The sequence below is a fragment of the Gadus chalcogrammus genome, chromosome 2 (genome assembly GCF_026213295.1).
Source record: "Gadus chalcogrammus isolate NIFS_2021 chromosome 2, NIFS_Gcha_1.0, whole genome shotgun sequence".
Lineage (NCBI taxonomy): Eukaryota > Metazoa > Chordata > Actinopteri > Gadiformes > Gadidae > Gadus > Gadus chalcogrammus.
Window position 1 is genome coordinate 11,307,949 of NC_079413.1, and position 24,284 is coordinate 11,332,232.

The 24,284-nt window shown below is 45.3% G+C and overlaps 2 protein-coding genes across 2 annotated transcripts in view; one reads left to right on the top strand and one right to left on the bottom strand.

Moving 5' to 3' along the window:
• The first annotated feature begins 266 nt into the window (after positions 1-266).
• On the top strand, positions 267-4,282 carry LOC130374059 (uncharacterized). The gene is made up of 4 exons (XM_056580631.1): positions 267-1,460; positions 1,793-2,170; positions 2,399-2,508; positions 2,892-4,282. The coding sequence occupies exons 1-4, from the start codon at positions 1,409-1,411 to the stop codon at positions 3,111-3,113; spliced, it is 762 nt and encodes a 253-aa protein (XP_056436606.1). The 5' UTR covers positions 267-1,408; the 3' UTR covers positions 3,114-4,282.
• Positions 2,196-24,284, bottom strand: part of LOC130404414 (trinucleotide repeat-containing gene 6C protein-like) — an 80,400-nt gene continuing 58,311 nt past the window's right edge. Inside the window, exons 6-21 of the mRNA XM_056609126.1 lie at positions 23,625-23,810; positions 23,093-23,262; positions 22,247-22,330; positions 20,612-20,830; positions 19,549-19,749; positions 19,326-19,445; positions 18,910-18,993; positions 18,230-18,467; positions 15,928-16,095; positions 15,516-15,674; positions 14,462-14,611; positions 13,968-14,078; positions 12,384-12,623; positions 11,823-11,896; positions 10,915-11,054; positions 2,196-10,806 (exon numbers count right to left, since the gene is read on the bottom strand). Of these exons, the coding sequence (XP_056465101.1) occupies positions 10,395-10,806; positions 10,915-11,054; positions 11,823-11,896; positions 12,384-12,623; positions 13,968-14,078; positions 14,462-14,611; positions 15,516-15,674; positions 15,928-16,095; positions 18,230-18,467; positions 18,910-18,993; positions 19,326-19,445; positions 19,549-19,749; positions 20,612-20,830; positions 22,247-22,330; positions 23,093-23,262; positions 23,625-23,810 (2,756 nt within the window). The 3' untranslated portion in view covers positions 2,196-10,394. The remainder of the gene's footprint in view (positions 10,807-10,914; positions 11,055-11,822; positions 11,897-12,383; positions 12,624-13,967; positions 14,079-14,461; positions 14,612-15,515; positions 15,675-15,927; positions 16,096-18,229; positions 18,468-18,909; positions 18,994-19,325; positions 19,446-19,548; positions 19,750-20,611; positions 20,831-22,246; positions 22,331-23,092; positions 23,263-23,624; positions 23,811-24,284) is intronic.

Consider the following 24,284-nt stretch of genomic DNA (forward strand, 5'->3'; position numbering starts at 1 on the left):
CAATGTGTGCTAACGGCTCAATACCCGTTGAGGCTCCTGAGATGGACACTTGGAGCAGAGAAGGAATAACAGAATTTTTTGTTACTTCCTAAAATAAGATCATTAAAAAAACAGGTAAAAGTCCTGTTTTTGTGAATCTCCGCCAAAGAGTTTATGAAAATTCTTTGCTCACAATTTGGGTTGGGTTATTTATATCCAATGGGGGTTCTACACGGGCCCAGTGCCCTGTAGACATGTCTCTGGCCCCCCCGTGCGGCCCAAATCTTTTTCTGCACGGGTGAATTAGAGCGGTTTACCCAAACACCGCGGTGCTGCTGCTCGGTGAATCAGTGCTCGGCAACTATTTGAGAAAGCTACGATTTCTCCTGTTGTAAGAGTCGAAGGTAAACAAAACGAATCTCGAATCATAAATGACTTGTTGTTCTTGCACAAAACCGTGTTACTGTAGTTCTTCACACTGATGATGAAATTTAATTTGTAAATGTCTGGTCTTGATATATTAAGAAACTTAATATCTAAGCAAATCGAAGCATAAGAGTATCGAAATGTCAGTTTCCTTGCTAGGACTAGGCTACACAATGTTGTGATGTTTAGGTATTTTCATCCGCTTTGGCTGTTGCATTGGGATAACAAATACATTTGAGTAAAGAGTAGGCTATCTGCCCGTGTTAAGTAGGGAGGGATGATTATGCAACGAAATGTAATGCAAGCCCCTCGGTTTTTTTCGTCTAATAACACCTATCATGAGACGAGGAAAGAACATGGCATGCCTTGTCCAACCCCCCCCCCCCCGAGTTACAAAAAATACCCTTTTGTGGACCGAAATTTGACGACCAATAATGACACAGAAAAGACGTCACTCCGACAACGGATTGCACAGTTGGATCATGTATACATTTCCTGCACCTGTCATAGGCGTCCAAATGACGTCCAAAAATGTACCCAGTTCAAAGGTGAAATGTTGAACATTAATATGACGTCCAAGTTGGGTCATGGTTTGACATCCAAATAGTAGACCTAGTTTGTCCCACTGTTTAGTGGGATAAAGAGCTTTAGGATAGCTTCACCAGAGCTAATGGCTTTCTGGTATCTGAACTGTTGCAAAAAACATTCATAACAGGCATTTTAACTGATTAACCACAGCCAGCCAGCCACGCACACAGAGGTCGGCCTCAGCCTCTGTCTCCCTCCCTATAACCGTGTAAGACGGTTCTTTAGTTCACTCACGCTTCCTCTCCACCTGGGGGGCCAATGGGCTTGGAACCTTCATCCTGTCTCGAGATAGAGAAGAACAGAAGTAGAGCAACCAACCATCAGTACTGCAGTATTATGCAGCATAACAGAGACAACAGTGTAGCTAGAAGGGATATTTAGTCACTTTTATCCACCAACTTCAACTTCGGCCACCATGAAGAAATGGTCTGTGTGTCTGATATATTTTTTCATGAAGACAGCTGTTGGTAAGATTGCACATTTCTTATTTTTAAACAGGCTAATCCACATGGTTTTCTTATTGATCATAAAGAGCCACACTTTTTATTTTGATAAACGTGACGGGAAAACAAACATGGTAATGTAAAAGAGTAACATTAAATCATCAATGTTGCATGTTCATCGCCATAATTATTTAACTTCTTTTTGGAAATGATTATTTTTTTAAAAGTAGAAGAACAGGAAAAGGTTTAAGTCAAAGGACAATTTTTTTCCATCCTATCGACCTTGGAGGGATATCTTGGCATCGCTCTGTTGGATGTAAAGTCCAAATTGTCTTCCGCCTCCCCGTCTGCCCCAGTCTTTGCAGAGGTGCTGTTCATCCACAGGACAGAGGGGCAATCAACAGACTTCTCCTGTCCCCCTGAGGGGCCCGCTAGCTCTCTGAAAGGCTTCACGCTGTCCCGCCTGTACCCCGGCGTCCCGGGTCGGCAAACCACCTTGCTATCGGTGTGGGCGGACTCCAGCCCCAGCCTCGAGCTAGACCTCCGGCTCCGGGGACGTCTGGTCGTGGCGTCTGGGGGGTTGGGCGCGTGGTGGGTCAACCTTACCCTGACCGACCTGCAGCCCTCGGACACGGGGCTGTACAACCTGGAGCTCACAAGCAGCTCCACGGCCAACGGTTCGGACCGCAGCCTCCTCACCTGTCCACAGGTGCTTCTGTTGGTGGAGGGGACTGGTGAGTGGTCGTCAACACACACACACACACACACACACGTCAGGAAAACACGTACGCACACACACACACACACACACGGATATACACCTAAAACACACACACACACGTTTTGTATTTGGCCACCCAGTTTAATTAATTTTGTGTTTGGGTTAATTTATTGAAAGTACAGTATGTACGCCTATTTCTAATGCCCTTATTTTTTGATATATATGTGTTGTCATCATGCAGATAGGCAGTGCCACCAGTGCTCTAGTAAGTACACATCCCTGCTCTACAGCATATTTGCTGCTACAGTACTTCTGCTGCTGATGTCTACCTGGCTAGCGAGAAAGAGATGGGTGAGTGACCAGACTCATAACCGACTGCAACCATGGCAACGCTAGAGGAAACCACTGACTTCCTGTGGTGGATTCATGTCTATGTTGTTTAAAATTGTAACATGTTCAGAAGGTCGTTTTGGTTAATAAGCATGTAATAAGTGTTATTGCAGTGTTAAAGGAGACCTTAAAGAGAAAAGAGTAAAGGTAAAGAGTCTTATCATAAGATACGCATGATATCCTATTATAACATTCTCTAACGTATATGTTATGGCTACACATGGTTTAAGTTTTGCCAGTTGCAAAATGAGTACATATATAGTCTTTCATTAGACAATAATGCGGTGCCGTTAGAAACGTCAAAACCAAAAGTTTCCGGCTGTGAAGTCTGTTTGCTTTCACAGATGAGGGCGAGGTGTCGTCAGAAACCACAGCCGCCTCATCCGATCTACGAGGAAATGAACAGCAAGAGTGAGAGGCGGTGCGCAGGAAGCCCCCAGAATATCACCATGAGCACCTCACACATGGAGACAGCCTTCCCTGTGTACTCCAACCTCGGCATCAGGCAGGCGGAGGACAACTACTACGCCTGTCCCCGGCAGATCACACACCCTCCAATGCTCTGAACCTCCTAACTTACTTTTATACATCCATGCTCTTTAAGCATAGGCTGCTCTGCCATCTTTCTTCCTGCCTGACCTCTAAAGGCTAAATAGGAGTCTCCAAGAGGGTGATAGCGAACCAACAACAGGAAGGAGGATGGAGGAAGTAGATCGTACAAGAGCTTTCATGTAAAAACAATAGCTTGGGGCCCATGATGAAAGGTACAGATATTTCACAGAAACGTGCTACGCCTGCAAAGCTTTGATTAAAATCAGACGGACGACAAGTTCATCTTTAACAGCCAAGTAAAAAACTGCAGTTTTATTAATATTTGAAAGAAGCGCCATTGATTATTAAAACCATTGTTTCATTTTTTTTCCGGTGCATGTCATTTAACAATCACATTCTATGAGGAGATAGATATACAGAGAGTAAAATAAAACATTACAAGCCACGGAACTTTCATTTAATCTCAGTACAGACATCTTTCCTTAGCATTTCATAAACATGAAAAACAATGCAACACAGCCCTAATCCCCCCCCCCCCACCCAACCAAAATACTTTTAACTGAATAAAAGGGACCAAGGGACAGAAGGAAAAAACACAATTGAACCAAGATACACCCCTGATGGGTTCGAATCCCACAGTGCTCTAGACTAAGATGCTCATTGGTGTTTTTTTGTAAGAAATACACAGCATGGTGATGTAGCGGTACATAGTTGTGGGGGGAGGAAGTTGGAGTAGGGAGGTGGTGGTGCAGGCTCCAACATCTGCATTGATAAAGACCTCCGCAGTCCACCCACCACTTTAGGATAACACAATACATTGGACACCCCTCCCCCCACCCCACAAGACAAAGCAAAAAATACATGGGTCACAGAGAAGTAGGTAACGACACCTTCATCAGCGCCCCAAAACTTTGTGCATAGATTTGTGATCTTTTGAAACCAGTCGGTTACAAATAAAAAACGATCCTGCAAGTAAGACCCACCAAAAGCATTCACAAAAATGGTTTCAAATGTTTCTATTGTCTAATACCCGCCATATATATATATAAATATAAGAGAGAGAGAGAGAGAGAGAGAGAGAGAGAGAGCGAGAGAGAGCGAGAAAGAGAGTAATGCACAATGTTCCTGATTCAGTCAGGTCGGGACCTCATAATAAAATACAATAAAGATTCAAACAGCAATGTTGCATGTTATTCACTTTTTTCTTTCACAATCAAAATCATTGACCACTTTTTTTTTGTAAATGTAAAGCAATTTTTAATATATAGATTTATATATAAAGCACTCCATTTTCATTTAAAGTCCATTATTTGGTTAATATGTAACTGCTACGGATTTAGAAAACAAAGAGAACTTCTTTCCTCTGAAATCCATAACTTTCAGTGCTTACAATTTGTATTTTTCGTATCAACTTTTTTTAAATTGTTATATTCACTTGTAAAAACTTACATTAAAATGGCGTGGAGTCAGTACTCTGGAAACTCAGCCTTCCTGAGACGAAATCCACTTTTTTTGTGTGTGCAAGATAGTGAGCAATTATGTCTTCTTTCAAAATGAATAAAATAAAAAGGAACAAAATATATTCATATATCAACATTTAAATGACAGGCTTTCAGATAGTCCTTAAAAATCAACATTGACAGAACAAAGCAGCCCAAGGTCAAACAGAACATGGCGACACTGTTCCATCCCAGAGCTCCTAAAGACAATAAGTCTTCATAATGCAAAGCGTTGTGTTGTACTTTATAAATGGAAGCATTTGTCCTTTTCAATTTTTTTATAAGTTCCCATAGTATCATTTTGCTTAATCTTTATTCAATTTTTTCATTTTATTGTAAAAAACACCAGGAAATAAAGTGTTTGGTGTAAACGGTTTGGTGGCCTTGAGAGAAGGAAAACTAATAATGCTAGAGGACTGAACCTCCGTAGAAACTGAAACAAAGCTAACAACCCCCAATAATCAAGAAAGAAATAAAAGTTAAAAAAAATAAAAATAGGCACCCTCTGAAGAGCTCTGGAAGGTTCCACAACTCAGTCCGATGTCTTGTCCTTCCATTTCAAACCGCGACTATGCTTTGCATCGCAGCTAAAACAGTGCTAACCTCCCACATCAGTCCATGGCCACAGGTCAGCAAAATACTTTTTTTTGTTGCATTTTCTGTGTATCTATAAAAAAGATTTTTCTGTTTCTTTTTTTTTCTTTTAGAGTCTGAAAGAAAATGGTGCAATACTCAATATATATAATCCGGTTCATCTCGGATTATTCCAAGATGAAAGCCACTAAGGTAGATAAACATATTACAGATATTTTTTTCAAACACACTTACATTTTTAGTCCTTGAGTAAACATTTACACGTGAAGTGTCCCGGCCTGTTTACTCCCCGGCCCCCATACTTGGATCGGGTTGTTCGATTGGCTAAGGAGGGGGCTGGGTCAGCTACTCCGTGCAACGCTATAGGCTAATGACGACCAACATTGGAATATACTTTTCAACAAGCAAAACAAATGAAACAATGAACAGACACGCTCAAAAAAAATCCTAGGATAACCTACTCAAATTAAAAATACACAGTGGGAACCATGTCCGCCAAATTCACAGGCTCAAAACCCTTGATATTCTCACACACACACACACACACACACACACACACACACACACACACACACACACACACACACACACACACACACACACACACACACACACACACACACACACACACACACACACCAAGCAAACTTGTGCAAACACACAACAACATCAGATGTCAAATTGCTTTAATACATCAGATGTCCAATTGCCTTAATATTAAATCTTTGTTTTTCCAACAATGCTTGTATTTCAATGGTTGTTTAATATGAACCAATGCTGTTAGAAAAATCTCTTGACGTATGAATGAGACAAAAAGAAAAAAAATCACTTTAAAAAGTGTTCACATTACATTATTGGCGCTTCTTTTGATTCAAGTATTAGTTAATGTTTTTGTTTTTTTATTATTCTGATATGTTTATGTTTATGTCTGGGAAATGGGAGAAAGATACAAAGCATTAGGGAGAAGTCAGGCCAGAAGGTTTTGGGAGCCGATGGGGCATTGGAAAATATTAAATCAGACTAAGACAGTTCTAGCCGAACACACAATACACTGCTTAAATGACTCTTGATTGTAGACATGTACAAACTAGCATGTGCATAAAAGAGCCAGGCCTTCGCATTTTTATGTTTAATTATTTGTCATTCGAAAAATCTTGTATGCGTCTCTCCTAAGCACGGTTATCAATCGAACTCCAGTTGCATTTCAGTCCAAGTTCACGAGAACAACACAAAAAAAGACCACTTCCTTCCAACACTCATTGTCCTTGACAGGTAGATCATAGAGACGGAGAGCGTTGGGATGGGTGAGAGAGGCTGGGGGGGGGCGGGGGGGTACACAGCACCTTGCATACTCGCCAGTCCCTGATCAAGACCAGTCAGAAGAGGGAGGGAGAGAAAGAAAGCGAGAAGAAAAAGGGATTCCAGAGACAAAAAACCCCAGACAAGAACAGGCATTAGTGATTGTTGGGTTGAATTTCTCCCGCGACTGGAAGAGAGGGCATGTTCCCGAAATGGTACCAAACATGAAGTCCGTCCATGTGGTCGTGCTGATTTAAGGAAGTGTACCCCTGTTAAGTTAGCTGGCGCCCCCTATAGTTCGGAGGTCAGAAGTGAACGCTGTGAATAGAGGTGCCCCTGAAGAGGGCCCTTTGAGCCGAGCTAGATGAAGAGAACACGCAGAGTGTACAGCGCAGGCACACTTAAGAATAAGGTTGCTTTTTTGTCTGTCAAAATCATCGCAATAACTTTTTTTTTATCTCATGTTTTCGGTTTCTTAAAAAAGATGTACCAAATTGTGACCCTTTTAGCGCGTCAACAGCCCACACTCACACAGCCACAGCCACACTAGGAATCATACCCAAAACATCCTAACTCTTACCTACCACTGCTTTCCCAGCTGTCTCGGTGCCCTGTTATTAATTAAGACCGGCGCCAAGAGGCTGTCCTCGGCCAGGCCAGCAAACCTCCCCCTTCCTAGCCATCTGCTGGAGCAGAACCCCCACCCACCACCAGCCCAGCGACAACAACACAGGGGGGGAAGATGTAGGATCAACAGAATGATTCTACCACAGATGTAACGTATGGAAAAATGGAAGGAGATGTATCCGCAGACAAGTTGTTATTGCATACAGCTTCTGCGTCAAGCCCCTGCTTAGTGTTGTTCCCATGTCCACCCCTACCTCTCCGTTAAGCACTAATCCCATCTCATAAAACCCCAAAAGGTTGGGAGTGAAGGGGGTGTGGTCCTTGCTCAAAAAAAGAGGTTCCCTCCACATAAAGTACAGCCGGCCAAGGAGGGTGGGGAGGGGCTGGAGTGTGAGCGGTGGGTCTCGGTCGGGGCCCGGTGGAGCTTCGTATACATCACGATGGCCGTCAAACCCTCAACCTTCTGGTTATTGCATAGAAACAGAGGGCAGCAGTCTGTCCCGAGTGCTCCCACAGTTCTTTATAAAGGACATATAATAATAATAATAATAACAACAACAGCACCAGTGTCTGTGTGTGTGTGGGGGAGGAATTGGCACGGTGACACCCTGATACATGGTAGTGTTGGTGGAGCAGTGGCAGGACTGGGGGGAGTAGATTGGCTGACTTGTTTCAAACCCACACACACACACAGAATTACTACCTCTCTCCCTTCCATTCCCAAGAAGGGGCAAGGCCTAATCTCTGAACATGAGATCAATGCTTCACGTACACACACACACACACGCCACACTCAAACACTTGCCTGTCAACCGGCCCTCGATGTCAGAGGCGCAACAACGCAGTAATCATCGTTAACTACGGCAAAACAAGTGGATGAAATTCTAAACGGATAACTATATATATCGTTAATAAAACACGACACCATAAGTGAAACCAGGAAATGTCGGACATCCTCTACCTCTGGCTAAAGTGATTCTTGCATGAGAGTTAGAGAGAGAGTCAGAGGAGGGAGATAGACACAGGGTTGCTGAGGACAGACTCTGCCCCAGCAGCAGTAGCAGAGGTGGTATGATAGTAGTTTTAATACGGGTAGGCCAGCGGTCCCCAGTGGGCAGGCACGCTGGCATGGGGCCTTCTGGAGGACACACACACACACACACACACACACACACACACACACACACACACACACACACACACACACACACACACACACACACACACACACACACACACACACACACACACACACACACACACACACAGGTGGCTAGCATACCCCCTTGCAGGATTGGTGGGAAGGGACCCTTCCGGCATCCTGGACACAAAGGCTAAAGGAGACTTTAAAGTCAGGAAACGTGATGTTCACTGATCTAATCAAAGATGACCCGGGAGTGCTCCGCACAGAATGCAAGTCCGGTCTTTTGTTTGTGTTTGTTGTATTCATTCCAACTTTGCTACAGGTTCTCTTCTCTTTCTACATCCTTCCTGGTCCCACCGAATCGAGGGAGGAAAGGACTAAATCTAAAATAAGAAAATACACAAAGAAATATTTTTTTTCTCCCCATCCTCGTAAAGGTTCAACGATAAGTACACAGAAAAGTCACTGAGCAGATTGCTTTTTATGAGAACGCTTTCTTTTTTTTATGTCTTTTTTTGTTTGCCAGTGTCCATTCTCACCTCTACTGATTTGTTTGCATTAAAGGTTGCTAAGTGCTATGATAAACACCTCTTTAGAGTTCATTACACCATGGTACCAAGAAAACACAGGCAACACAAAACTAAATAAAATGAATGCCTCTTTCGTCGTCTTGGTAATACAGAAAGCAACTTCCTCAAATTTGTTTTTCACCATTCTAAACATACATATTTTCTCACACACACACACACACGCACAGACACACACACACACACACACTTTACCGCAATAGTCACTAGTGAGGACCGGCGGCTTGCTGAGGAAAGTGGACAATGTCCGTTGTGTCACAACCGAACATAACCGTTTGAGGAGGCATCGGTATCAAGCTTCTTCGCCTCGCACAGTAACACCAAGTGGGACCCAGCAATTTAGACATGGACCCTAGGCTCTCTGGCAGACTCTGGGATCCTCCAGCGTCCTGTCGGATATGCATCGATATACATGCGTCCAACTGGGTTTTCGTTTGTGAGTTTCCTCTCTGCGGGGTGTGTTGTTACTTGGACGGTAGAGTCTGTGGCTTGTATTGCAGATCACTTTACACGGTGGAGGAAAGCGCCCCCTGCTGCAACAGACGTTTCCCCCACCCGGTCGCTCGCCGCCTGGGGGGTTCAGCTCGACTGGTCAGCTGAGTCGGGGGTATGGGGATCCCAGGTAGGTGGCGGGTGGGTCGTAGAGTTGGTTTATAGTAGGAGAGCAGTGGTTCGTTAGGCTGATTGGTGCTGACCCGCGCGTACGTACACCAGCCAGCGATAATGATTACATTTAAAAAGCTTAACCCACCGCCGAGCACAAATAAGTTGACACATTTGACCTTTACTTCAATTGCAGTGTTTTTGCTTTGTTTGTGTTTCCTTTTCCCTCTTCTTCTCCACCAAGGAAGTCAAAGTCAACCCAACCAAACAGAAATGGCTTCAAACAAGGCGCGAAGGGAGTTGCATCTTTCCCTTTAAACACATAGTTTGAGGATGGTTTGAGAGGTCCGAGGTCCGAGTGGGGTCAGAAAGGGCATTGGGAGGAGGGGGTCATTAGAGGTTAAGGCTAGTAAATAGTACTGAGAGAAGAGCGCCACTTATAGTCCGGAGTGGCGCCGAGCTCTCGAACCGTTCTGATTGGGGCAGGCCGGGGCGGACTGGCGGTTGTCAAGTTTTCTAGATGGCAGCACGTATCATCGACATTTATGTTAGGCTAAAACACGGCGCAAATGTCAAGAGAACAGTTGTCCGAAAACAGTTGCACTACTGCAAAAAAGAGAGTTATCCCAAGTTGAGACTAGCTGTCCTGTTGCTTTTCGAGAGAGTGAACACTGAGAAAAGTAACCACCCTCTGAGATTCACACACACACACAAAAAAAACTTAACATTTTACACTTGATATATTTCCGACACTGAAATCAAAAGGAGCGCCGATCTCAACAGAGAGACGAGGTGGAGGGTCTCCGGGGACAGCCTGGTCTTCCCCGCTCGCTCCCGATTGACGGATTCCACACTGATTATCTCCACATTGATTTGCTATCTGGATTGTTCTCTCGTTGTGTTTGGGCCCCCCCCCCCCCCCCCGAGGGGGCCTCTGTGCTCTTACATGGACTCCCCGCTCAGTAGGTCCCCTGGCAGCAGAGTGTTGATAGGGGTGGGGCTCCCCATGACCTGTCCGTCCTCACCGCCGCCGGGGGGCCCCCACAGGCTGGAGTACTGGGGCCCCCCGCCCCCCCACAGCATGTCACCTCCGCCCGCCTTGCTCCCCCCGCCGCCCAGGCCTCCGGCCCCGTTACCTCCGCTGCAGCTGTTGTGGTGGCCCCAGTGGGGCGCGTGGTGTCCGATGGGGTGGGCGGGGCCACCGCCGCCGCCCATCCGCGCTTGGTTGGCGTTGCCGGAGGGGTTGGCCTGCCAGCTGGTGGTCGCCCCTAGCGACTGGCCCTGGGCGAAGAAGCGCGCCACTTCCTCCTCCCCGGCGAACTCCGCCAGGATGGTGGTGTTGCCCAGGACGCACCTAGGAGCACAAAGGGTTAACAGAGGTCACACGGTGGGGGGGGGGGGGGGGGCGTGCTTCAGGGTGTGGCGGCGGTGCCTCCGGGGGGGGCCCCCGGCGGAGACGTACATGTGCAGGGACTTCTGGGCCTTGGCAGCCTCGTCCCGGGAGCTGTAGCGCACCACGGCGTTGCCCTGCGTCAGGTTCAGGTGGAAGGTGATCAGCGGGCCGTGCTGCATGCACAGCGTGCGCAGGGTGGAGCCGTCGATCTACGCACACACACACACACACACACACACACACACACACACACACACACACACACACACACACACACACACACACACACACACACACACACACACACACACACACACACACACACACACACACACACACACATACAGGATGCATGAATCTATTAAGTAGCATTGAAAACAGTATAATGTATCCAGTAAATCTGCTCTGGTTTCTCAAGAAAAGGATACTTTACTGCGATGTCTCTTTGAAACGTGGAATAAGCGTGCCAGAAGCTCTCTGTCAACCCGGCATGGGAATGTTGAAAATGTAAGCCGGTTTAAGGTGGCCAGAGTCAATCACTAGTAATGTGGTGGAGCCCTTTAAAATGAATGGATGAGGCTATGTGATGGAGGGAGGGGTCCAGACCTAATGAATGGATGAGGCTATGTGATGGAGGGAGGGGTCCAGACCTAATGAATGGATGAGGCTATGTGATGGAGGTAGGGGTCCAAACCTAATGAATGGATGAGGCTATGTGATGGAGGGAGGGGTCCAGACCTAATGAATGGATGAGGCTATGTGATGGAGGGAGGGGTCCAGACCTAATGAATGGATGAGGCTATGTGATGGAGGGAGGGGTCCAGACCTAATGAATGGATGAGGCAGGTGATGGAGGGAGGGGTCCAGACCTAATGAATGGATGAGGCTATGTGATGGAGGGAGGGGTCCAGACCTAATGAATGGATGAGGCTATGTGATGGAGGTAGGACCCAGACCTAATGAAGGAAGGCCAGTACCTGTGGCGTGAGGTTCCTCAGCACCAGCCAGCTGCTGCCTCTGCTGGAGCTGTCTGTGCTCCAGGTGTTACCAGCTGAGAGAGACCGAGAGAACCACATCCAGGGTCAACAGAAATACCCAGAAACGATCTGCTTCACTTTGTTTCTTTCACACTAAGATTGGAGGATGCCAAGTGCTAGCGATGGTTGGATTGGATGATATAGCGGTTTATTTATTGTCACATACGGTTACCATTAACCTAATTCCCTTAGCTTACCTAATATTATAAGAAAATACAATGGTGTGAAAATGGTTACAAAAATCCTAATTTTACTAGGACTGAAAATGACTTGAATCGATATTTATTAATTTTTTACATTAATTTTTTTGGAAAAATATATCGATATTGAGTTAATTTTTCCAAAATATAATTCCATATTGAGATATCTTTACAAGGCCTACTTTGAGAATCACAGGTGGAGCGTGGATTGCGTGTGGGTGTGGTAAGCCAGTTTCATCACTCGGAAACAGATCCAAAATGGCCCCTGGGAACCGGGGAGGTGTGCGACAGGCTGTGTTACCTGAGGTGTAGGAGGAGCTCCAGGACTGTCCCAGTCCTAGGGAGTTGCCCCCCCAGGTGGAGGACGATGGGGCTGAGGGTGGGGGCTTTGTGTGGGTGAGGCCGGGCGGGGGCCTCGAGGGGGCCGCAGAGTTGCGGGGCCCATGGGGGACCTTCCACAGCTCGTGGGACAGCGAGCCTGTGGCCTCCCTGTTGGAGATGGCCCCCGGGGACCAGGTGGACTTCATGTCCGGCAGCTTACCTGGAGGGAGGGGAAGGTAGCGGGTTGGCATCGGGGAGAGACAACCGACCAATGACCACATTTCATGCTTTTAAACTAAAGCGACCGACAAACAAGATGCATCAAAAGGTTGGGATGCATTTGTTGTATCCCACGTATTCTTTTTTTTCATTCATTGTTTTATACAAATGCGGAACAGCTGGATGCCAATATTTACATTATTTCCGATGTCAACATCTTCTATTTGAACATTTTGTGTATTTTTTTAAGGGGAAATTTCAGAGTTCTCAGTTACAACGTTATTTTCTGGAGAGAAATCTGAGAAATGCATCATGTATTCAAGCTGAAAAATAATCGATTGAATAATCGTGATTAAAATATTGCCCAAAATAATCATGGATTCCGATTTTCCAATAATCCAGCAGTCCTAATTTGTTGATCCCACTCCAGGAGATATTGCCATGGACGTTCATACAAATATGCTGTCGCCAACATTGTAATGTAAAGACTTCCACATCAATAATAAGTATTATTTTCATAAATATTTTTGACATGATTAAAGGGTTAGTAAAGCAGAATTCCCGTTGTGAGTGGTTATGGAAATGGGCATTGGCCTACTAAGTGTGGCTGCTCACTGTGTGCATATATCTACACCAGGTCTGAACACACTGATTGCGAATTCTGCCTCCCCAAAAACACAGTTTGTAAGAGGATGTGATGTGTGTATTTGTGAGCAAACTCGTCACAAGGCAAACAACCTACAACAGGGCTTCTCCTTGAGGCCAAAATGACAGAGACACTCAGAGACAGAGGGGGGGGGAAAGAGAGAGAGAGAGAGAGAGAGAGACAGAGACAGAGACAGAGAGAGAGAGAGAGAGTTACAGTGAGTAAGTGAGTGATCAAGAGAGAGACAGACAGACAGACCGACAGACAGATGGACAAAGATACAGAGAGATAGGGAGAGAGACAACGGCACACATACAGGGTGGGATACATGTTAGAGCTCAGTCAATGCCCAACAGTAGCCACACACCAGCCCACCTACAAACAATACAAACAGACAAACAACATCCACTTCCCTCTGGAGCATTCCATGCTGCATCCAGGAGAGGAAGTCAACACCTTACACATCTGTATGGAAGCTAGAACCACACAGGGTATAAACACAGGGGGAGGGGGGGGGGAGTTCATACTCTCTTCCTTGGTTGGACAAGTTGGTAATATGAGGGAAATGGTCAGAGGGTTAAGAGGGGAGGAGATGCCTGTTTGCAGGGGATGGTTCACCGTAGTGGGGGGGGGGGGGGGGGGGGGGGGGGGGGGTTGGGGCCTATGGGCTTGAAGGGGTGATAGGGGGGAGCTTTGTACCTGCGTCGTCCATCTCGGGGGACGACAGACTGAACGAGCTAGAGTAGGAACTGACTGGCCAATCAGAGGAGGAAGTCAGAGCCTCGGTCTGAGATGAGGTGGGGGAGGAGCCTAAGTCCATGCAAATAAAAAAAATGAAAAAAGGTAGAAAGACAGAAGAAACAAAGAAATAAAGGAAATGAAAAAAGATCGAAGGAACCAAGTGAAGGAACAGAAGCTTTCCAACAGATGAGAGCTTGCTTATCAACAGAAAAGGAAAGGCGTATACATTGCAAAGAGGCACAATTGTGGAGAAAGTTTAAAGTATAGAAGATTAAAAAAATAAAAATACCCCAAACAAAAGTGTACATGTAAATGTGAACAAACACACATCAACTAAAACACAGGTGAACGCCCACCTGGATGCCGTGGAGCCTGGGAATCAGTGCGGATCTACAATAGATCCGTCCCATCTGAACCTATGCTCCCCTGAGCTCCCTGTCCATGGTGCTCACCTCCACTCCGGTCCCGCAGCAGGTAGCGGTTCACGTCCTGAATGTTGGTGTTGATGGTGGGCCCGTTGGGGACGCTACCCGGGGTCATGTTGGGGTCCGTCTCGGGGTCAATGCTCTGGAGGCCCTTCCACGGCACGCCGGGGCAGAACTCTTGAGCACAGCGCCGTGAAGAGGTTAAGTGTTCAGCTGATAACGGAAACACGTCCTTTTGTGTGCATCGGCTTCTACAGACATTGCCTTAAACCCCATCAACATGTAGTACTAATGTCCCAGCAAAGATACGCACAATGCATTTTTTTGTTCCATTATGTCTTTGCGTTACTATCTCTTGGTTCTATGTTGTAGCACTTAAAAGCAGTTGCTTTGCTTAATTTGCGGCCCGCTTTGCTTAATGTTTATGCACTTAAATGATTCTTAAACTGTAGTGCGCCAACTAAGTACTTGGAACAAGTACTTAGTGACTAGGAACTACTAGGAACAAGTACAGACACACACACACGGTGCTACAGTGCCCATAGTCTCCTCAAACTCAGTGCGGTCTCTCGCATAATTTCGGCTCTGTGTGCGATAGTGTACGCTAAAAGTTAGCCAACACTCTTGAAGTCAAGTGAAGTGCATTTGCGACCGGTTTTGGTAGAGAAAGAAAACGGCAGGAGTGCAGATTGGAAGTACTTTTGCTTTGAGACAAATTACCAAGGAAAGTCAAAAGCCACATTAAAACCATATGCAAGCGATGCAAATTACCAAAGAAAGTCAAAAGCCACATTAAACCCATACAAGCGATGCTACAGAGACCCAACACAACAACACAAGATATTAAAAGAAATCTGATCCTTTTCTTTTTACAACCAAAAGTGCTGTCAGTATCATGACAACACTAGGATGCAGTATGCTGGTAAAGGCTTGACTTTTTTTTGTTACTAAAACTCCATCCAACTCCATCCAAGCATTGGGGTCAACCCCAAGCTTTGGGATCAACCCCAATGCTTGGAGACACTGACCTACGGCCCGAAATGATTCCAACAACAGGCAAACAATCGGTCCTGTGACTGACCTGGAGGCCAGGTGATGTTGGTCCCGTTGGCCATCTTGTCGTTGCTGCTCTTGCCCGAGCCCCAGTGGTCCGGGGGGCTTGAGGGGGAGTCGGAGTGTAGGCTGTAGGCGCTGTAGGAGTCCTCCATCTGGGGCGACTTGCGCGAGGATCCCAGGTTGGCTAACACAGGACAGCAACACATGTTTAAATTCAAAAATCTAATAACGCTCACTTGGGCTTCTGTGCTTCACGTTGTGTGTGACACATGTATATTTTGATAAGATCAAATTCCATAAGTATGGAGAGTATATCATTTAATGACAAAATCTCCAATGTGTGGTCTGTAGCTCAGGGCTTTAATTGAAAAGGCTGTGCCTTGGTCTTTTATTATCCACTAACGTGTCATGTGTCCAGAACGGGTGTGTGTCCTCACCATGCTTGGCCAGGTTGTGCTCCAGGGGGGAGGACCCCCCGGAGAGTGTGTCCATGGAGTTGGGGTGCGTCCACTGGGATAGGCGGGACTGGGGCTGGGAGTGCTCCTTCATGGACAGCCCCCCGCCCACCTCGTTGAGGTTTACATTCATGTTGGGATTCAGCCCAGCTGAGGGCACGGACACAGAGGCAGAAAAAGAGGGGGGATGAAGGTTTGTAGGAACTAATAACTTAAATACGGCCAATAACGTTATGACGTCCAATAGCGTAATAACGTCCAATAACGTAATAATTTAAATGTAATAAAGCAAATAACGAAATAACTTGCCAATAACGGAGTTTGATACAAGGAGTACTATGATGGAACCCTAAGAGTTACATACTGTAGAAATCCAAATAGTTTGCTCCTTAAGGCATCCTGTGGAGGGGGGTATGAGGGTGGAGGGGTATCTGGAATGTCTGATATTTGAGCATGTGTTGCAAGATTAAGGCTAAGTGTGACAGTTTCTCTACAGAAATTGAAAATAAATATAAGTTGTTACATTATTGGCTCAGTTATTACATTTTCAAAGGATTTTTTTAATACAAGGCAAATAACGTAATAACCAGTCAATAACGTAATAAGTTATTACATTATTGGCAACATTTTATTATGTTACTGGCTCAACAACTTTATCACATTATTGGAAAGTTATAAAGTTATTGGCCGTTATTGCGTTATTGGCTGCTACAGGGTTTAACAACATCCTAATATTATCATCAACAACAGGGCCGTGCAGAGACCCTTTGAGGGGCAGGGGCTCAAATTAAAAAAAGGGCACATGTGTGTTCATGAACTCATCAGAAGTGGTTTGGTGTTGATATCTATAAAAACAATTAAGCTATTACAAAATAAAAGCCTTGAATACGAATTAGCCTAACTATACACAATGTATACGTGTGACTTTTAATTTTTTTATGTTTTTCTATTAAACACAGGGTGGTGGGAACTCCACAATGAGTTTATGAACGAATCAGAAGTGGTTTGTTGTTGATATCTATAAAAACAAGTGAGCTATTAAAAATAAAGCCTTAAATATGGATGCAATACATGCACTGAAAACTTTTGCATTTTTTAAAAACAATTAAAAGTCTTTCTTTAGAATGAGGGGTAGTGGGGACTACAAAACGAGTACATAAACACATCAGAAGTGGTTTGATGTTGATAGGATGAATTTCGAGTGAGTTATTAAGAATTGAAAAAAATTACGTTGCACTTTTTTGACGGTCCCTAAGCACTTGACGCTATTACAGATACAACCCCGGAAAATCGACGAATGTCGAATATAAAACCAATTTCACCCCGTTCTGCCAGAGACACTGAGACAGAGTAGACATGAAACGGATTTGGCCATGTCATGTGGCCAAGTAGTTACTACAAAGTATACAGATTAAATATAACGATGTATGCTTTCCCTTTGCAATTTCAAAAGGTTTCCCAGATAGGTTAGCTGTATAGCTAGCTGGTAGGCTATAGAAAATAAACCGAGTGGTAGCCACTTTCACAGGTCAGTTAAAACGATGCTTGTTGAAAAGCTTTTGCTGGCAAACATAGGCCTATACTTCAAAATGAGACTACAAAACTAGATAACTGTTACAGTTTATTTAGCATTATCAACTTTATGGTTTTGGAAACAACTGTCTGTGTCTGACTCTGTAGTGATCTTACCCTGCGTTGTACCGTCTCTTAAAACAACAAGCGCATCTTGCAGGCAGGCAAATTGTGAAAGGTCACGTTGATAGCCTATGACGTCACTCAGCAGCAGCAGCGCACTGAGCGCCGGTAAACAAGGCTACAAAGTAAAAACTTTACTTCTATATCATTACCGTTGAAGTTTTTATACTCGAATAATTGATTCACATGTTAACGTTTAATTGTTCATGTGTAATTTTACAAAGCATTGACAATTTAAACGACCACTCAAAAGGGCACTTTGGTCCTTCAGAGGGAAAAGGGCAGGGGCTCGGGCACCCATAGCCCCCCCCTCTGCACGTGCCTGATCAACAATATAACCATCAACAGAATACAAAACTATTGACTACCACCTCTGCGCCTGTCCCAGGTAATGTTGTTACATCGGAATCAATAACACGCTTTGCTGCATGAATGTACAAACTCATCTAAGGTCAGTTTATCGTATCTTGAATGGCGATTGGCACCAACTGGCATCAATCAGGCATTGTGCCAATTAGCAACAACACCTTGCAGTCATATGCTTTGTTTTCTCCCATAGCTTCTCTTTTTGAGACTCAATGCTACTCACAGTGTGGGTAGGTGCTGTAGGCGTGGGGAGAAGACTGTGGCTCTTTGGTCTGCAGGTCTGGAAGGCCCGAAGCATGGGGATGTCCTGGAAAGGAGTCCAGGGCTGATTTGACGGATCCTGGGTGCAGGCCGGCGTGGGAGGTGGGCGGTGGCGGCTGCTGCTTCATCAGCAGGGCCTGGGCCAGCTGGCGCTGGTGCTGCTGGATCTGTTGCTGCATGTTAGTGATTGTACGTGCAACCTGGATGGACGGAGGAGGAGTTACCATGGAGATGTTTAGCCATATAAGGTAGTAACGTAGCAACGTAACGCCATGTACAAATGTTAAAACTGAGAGGATTTACCCCGTAGCTAATGTTAATACCAATCATACCTAGGCATTTGCTAGTGTCATACTGAGAGAAGCAATATGCTCCCGTCAATACTAAGATAACTTTGCCTTTAGCCAACGTTAATACTGTGAGAACCTAGCAATGTGCTAACATCAATACACATCCTACCTAGCAATGAGTAAACACAGAGGATGCAGACACAGCTTATCAAGCGTTGTGTGCATTCATTGTTGAGAGAGAGGGGACTGGGGTGAGTGTTTGAAAAGACACATCCCTCTCCATTACCATTCCAATCCAGCCTTCAATACAAGAGCATTATGAAGAGAAAGGCTTTCCACAACCCACACACACCTGCTGCTCTTGCTGTCGGATGGGGCCAGAGACGTTGCGCTGCGCCTGCAACATCTGTTGCTGAATCTGTAAACGCTGGTATGCCTGAGACATAAAACACACGTGTTGAGAGGATTACTATTACTATTCATAGTTAACAGTAGCCTAACCAGGGACAGGGCTTGCAAATTAACCCTGGCTAGAAACCCTACATGCGGTACATCTGGGTCTTTGTATTTAAACTGTATTTATGTTCTCTACAGTGATGCTTTTATGCTCGATATAATAATTCACATTCATTACATAACGTTACATGAACAACATAACAAAGTGCTTTTATCAAACGAAATCCTGACAGTAATTGGGTTTTGGACATGTTTCATGTGTGAGTCATTAATGAGCAGGGAGGAGGGAGGTAGGCGCAGGACGTCACCCACCAGTTGCAGCTGGTAAAGTTGGTTGAGGAGGGTCATGTGTTGAGGGTTAATCGGTGAGGTTAAAAGTGCAGGGTTCAGACCAATGTTTTTTGCTGCAAACTGTAAGAGCTGTGCTTGAACCTGCAATGGGAGAGAGAGCAAAACCAAAAAAAGCTTGAATTTACATTGAGCTCATTTAAAGTGATTTAAAGTATTGGTCCAGTGTGTGTCTCTCTCTCGTTACCTGAGGGGAGAGTATCTGAGGCACTTGAGCCCGTAGACCGGGCTGGGAGGAGCCGGGCGGTGGCACTGGTGGCTGCGGGGGCGGGGCCTGCTGCTGATGCTGCTGATGCTGCTGATGCTGATGTTGATGCTGCTGATGCTGTTGATGATGATGATGAAGGGCGCGGCCTTGCGCTGGCCCACCACTCCCAAATATCCCAGCCTGCAGAAATATCAAAAAAATGCAATAAGATGAGATATTTAAAACTTGATTTAATTCTTGCCACTGTCCTGTGCCTACAGGTACAGTACAGTATAATTAAGAATAATGTTTTAATAACTATAAAACTACCAAAGGTTGACAGTGAATATGTCAAGAAAGAAGCAGTAATAGAGATGCAATAATAAATAAAAATATTATCGATAGTTGAGATAGACATGGTTGAGTGTATGCTACATAATTTAAACCAAACTACACATAATTGACCATTAAACATGTCAAAGTCAAATGTGTTTGGCATTTATTTATATACCCCTGAATCGCTACAAATAGGCTTAATATAACCTTGGAAGTACTGTCACAAATGAGCAGATGACATCTCAGTGTAGGCTACTATTTACAAGTGCAAAAACGCCAACATATTCTTTATATTGCTGACCACATGTTTTTTAAAGCCTCATAAGGAAAGTTCCTCTGCGTCTTTCTCGTAGATAACACCATCTTCAACGTCTTTGTTAAATGCGACTGCATCACCTTCTCTCTCATGATGGTCAGCAACTCGCAAATTTCACTGTCTCTCCAGTTAGAACTACTCATGTTGATAAAGCTGCGTTATCTCTGTTGTGGAGACAACGCGGCAACAACTCTACCCAAGTCCCGCCCCTTGAAGCGCGAAGCCGTCTAATCGTAAATCCCCAATATGTACAGGGTTCGAGAGGGGTAAATTGGGGTGCGAAATCAAGCTCGGTCAATATAGCTCGGTCAATATAAACGCGTGGACCACGCTGGGAAAAAGGCAGTCATAAGACGGGCATATTTGGCACTGTGAGTCACCAAGAAACCCTACAGAGAGAAGATGTCGGACCTTATCCATGAAGGGGGAGCGGCGGTCCATGGGGGGGTCTTTGGAGAGGAGCGGGGGCCGGGGCCCCCCCAGGGCCTTGTTGATGAGGCCGTTGCTGTAGTCATGGCCGGCCATGCCCATGCCCCGCTTGTCCAACTCCAGCTTCTTCTCCAGCAGCACACTCATGGCCTGGTCCAGGTTCATGTTGTTGGTCTTCAGGGCCTCCTCGGCTGGGTCCCTCTGGCAGGGACACACGCGCACACACACACTTTAATTCTGTGTTTGAATCCACCAATCTCATTACAACAGACAGGATTCAAATATCTCAGAGATGAGATAGGGCTTTGTTCAAGGGAACACAAACATCTCCTGCGCCACACTGCAAGACTGAGTACTGTGACTAGGCACATGTTAAGTACTGGTGTCTAAAGCATATCTTTCTCTGCTGCATTAACAATGGCAGTTACAAGTGGGAGATGTTACATTTTGGATGTTTGTTGGTGCAGCATACCGGCGTGCTGCCTACTGTGACTGTGACTATTTTACCAGCGTAAAATATATGGAAGTAAATCTGTCTCATCGGATATTGAAAATAAAAAGCCATTGAATTTTAAGCACAGAATATTTATGAATTGAAATAACGTGTCTGTATTTTTTGCCTCTGAATTTAACTCTTTAAATGTTCAACAAATCATTGTCACCTTCATTTTTCAATGTTCAAAAATTCAAAAACAAATTTTCTAAGTTAAAAAAGTTGACTTAAGGGGCGCCCCGGTGTTTCACCGGGTAGAGCGCGTACCATAATAGGCTCAGTCCTAAACGCAGCGACTCGGGTTCGAGTCCTGCCCGTGGTCATTTGCTGCATGTCTTCCCCTCTATCTCCCATACCTTCCTCTCCATCTCACTCTATAATAATATATATACTAATATCTTTCTCCAATATACGAAGCTTTGGCCTTTGTCAATAAATTGTTTGTTTGTCATTATCCCCCTGTTGCACGATTCTGTCGACCAATCAATGGACGGCGTGTGTAGCTCGAACTTGCCAGCACCCTTTCAGGCGTCTCTACCCCAATGGAGGAGTAATGTGAGATGAGTACAGCTCAATACGGCTCAGTCCGGATCAGGCCCACTTTTGGCAGGGGAAATGCTAACCGTGCCGTACCTTTGCTTACTGAACCGACTCGCAGCCTCCAGTGGAAATGCGCCATTAGTATCAGAGACGCTTAAGCTTCTTTTTACAAGTGTTCTAGAGGCTTAACCCACTGTTGGACGTTGTAATCGACTGCTGCAGACTGTTAAATATTGTAGCCTATGGCAGTTCACCGATGAGTGGGATTATGACCGGTGGTTATGCATTCTTTAATAAATCCACATCTTGGAAACGTTATGTTTTTAAGGTAGTTTCCCTGTTTGATTACTTAAAGCAGACTGAATTGGCCCAATCTTGTTTATGAACTCTTTCGTCTTTGTAGACTTCATACTAATAGTGGTAGCTACTCCAGTCCCATTTGCGTTGCTGTCGGGGGTGCTCAGGTTGCCGAGAAAATTACCTGAAATGCGCTCAAAGTACTGGGATTTCCATATGGGGATTTGGGACGCGGCGTGCATCAACCTAATGGTCAACAAGACCGACAAGATCAGAGTTGAACTCACAGGGAAGCCCATTTCGGTCAGCTGCTTGATGAGGCGATTCAGCATCCAGGCCTCTTCCTGTTTCCCGGGGATCTTCCCTTGCATCTGGAGGACAGCGTGAGACACATAAGGTTATACAGGTATTTTTATTAAACTTTAATTTAAACAGGCAAGCCATTAAAATCAAATTCTTATTACAATGGCGACTTGGCAAGTGGCAGCAGCCACAGATTGGGGGTTTGGGGCTGAAATAAAATGGTTCAAGGAAATCTTGAATATTTTTCCCATAGAAACGGTGAAACAAACTACACCCAGTTCGTACCAAACACAATACTGCAAATACTATAAAGGCTTTCATGATTGGGCCATAGGCTCAATTACCATTTTGTTACCTCATTCGGCGATAGCCAGCTCCTTTACAGCGATTTATTTACAACAAAAACGTAGTTATCGCTTGATAAAGAATATGCATCGTAATTTATTAATAGCACATATGATGTGGTGAAGGGTGAAAGTCAGTTTCTGCTCAGTAGATTAATATTGCAATGGTTTCATGTCAAAGAGAGTACTGACATAGAACCTATATATGGTGACTTGATTTGTGTCGTTTGTATTGATGCATTGGGATAGTCAGATGGAAATTGAATAAAAAATGGTTTGCTATGTACACAATCTTAATGGTACAAAGTGGGGTGAAAAGCTTCGATTGGCTACACTCATTGACTATAAAATCAAAGCCAAAACTAGACCAAATTCATGTTGGCCTGAATTAATTATAAATTATCTTATGATTGTTTTTCTGACTCTACATGCCTTTCATCCCGCTAGAGAAGCGTTCATTCTGTCCCTCCATGGGCACCTTTGTACCTTCTGCAGGCCCTTCTTCGGCCCGTTGCTCCAGGAGTTGCATGAGGAGTTGTTCTCCTGGGACATGCCGCTGTTCCACGCGTCTCCTTCATCCGGGTCCCACTGGCCGCCCGACATGCCCATCTGCTCCTCATCTCCTCCAGCCCAGCTGTCTTGCATAGGTTTTGGGGCTGGACACAAACAACGAGAGATAGTGTCAACAATGGGATGGAAAATCATGCTGTCAACCCCTTAACGGTTCCAGGGACATTGGATCTACTGGAGAGTAGAACATGTAGTGCATCAATGCCGCCACTAGGGGTCAGTGTGGCGTTGCGTTTGGTCTTCCACTGCCCTAGCCTCAATATCCTTGACCCCCGTTTCAAATGGCTGCATAAAAAATGAAGCCTTTTCTTTCCGAGTTGCGGGCGCACGCACACGCACGGACGCATGCAAGCACACGCACACACACACACACACAACTTAGAGGCCTCTCCATCCATCTATTGAGCATTCAGGTGCACAATGTCAACGCTGTCTGACACACACTCACCAGGTTTGCAAGATGCAGATCCAATGGGTTGGTTTCCCCGACTGTAGCTCTCGGGGCCCACCTCGCCCCAGCCCCCACTGGACTTCCCCCAGGTCGACGCCCCATTGTCCGCGTTGGCCTGCTGGGGCGCTTGGTCCCCCCAGGACCCCTCCGGTTTGGCATGGGAGCCCTGTATCTCACCCCAACCTTCAGGACAATATACGTATATATTTTTTCAAATTAAATCCATTCACACTTAAAAATCCTCAGTCCCATGCTCTGGGAGGAATTGCCAGAACTTTTTGGAGAGGTCTGTGACTGGCCCTGGCTGATATTGCATGTGGTGGTAGGGGGGACTATCAGGGACTTGGCCCAATTGAGTGGCTTCTGCCTTGGGACACACCGTGGCTAGCTGGGGCTAAACTGGCCCCCTCTGTTCCAGGCAGTTAAGCCCCTTTCTCCAGGGAGAGGTCAGCGGTTTAACGTTTCTATTTAAACACGCAGCACTTTTCTAAGCAGGAAACGGCAAACTGACCGATATATAAAGACAAAGAATGATTACAAAAAACACATTGAGAAGATGTGGTACACAACAATATCATTCAAAAGTTACGTTAATCAAAGTGCTCTACCAAAGATCTTCTTATGAATCTGTCCATTCAATTCCCAACCAGTCCTCTC

Coding starts and splice junctions, on each gene's coding strand:
- LOC130374059 (XM_056580631.1), top strand. CDS start 1,409: ATGAAGAAATGGTCTGTGTGTCTGATATATTTTTTCATGAAGACAGCT. Junction 1,461..1,792: donor TTTCATGAAGACAGCTGTTG/GTAAGATTGCAC, acceptor CGTCTGCCCCAG/TCTTTGCAGAGGTGCTGTTC. Junction 2,509..2,891: donor GGCTAGCGAGAAAGAGATGG/GTGAGTGACCAG, acceptor TTGCTTTCACAG/ATGAGGGCGAGGTGTCGTCA.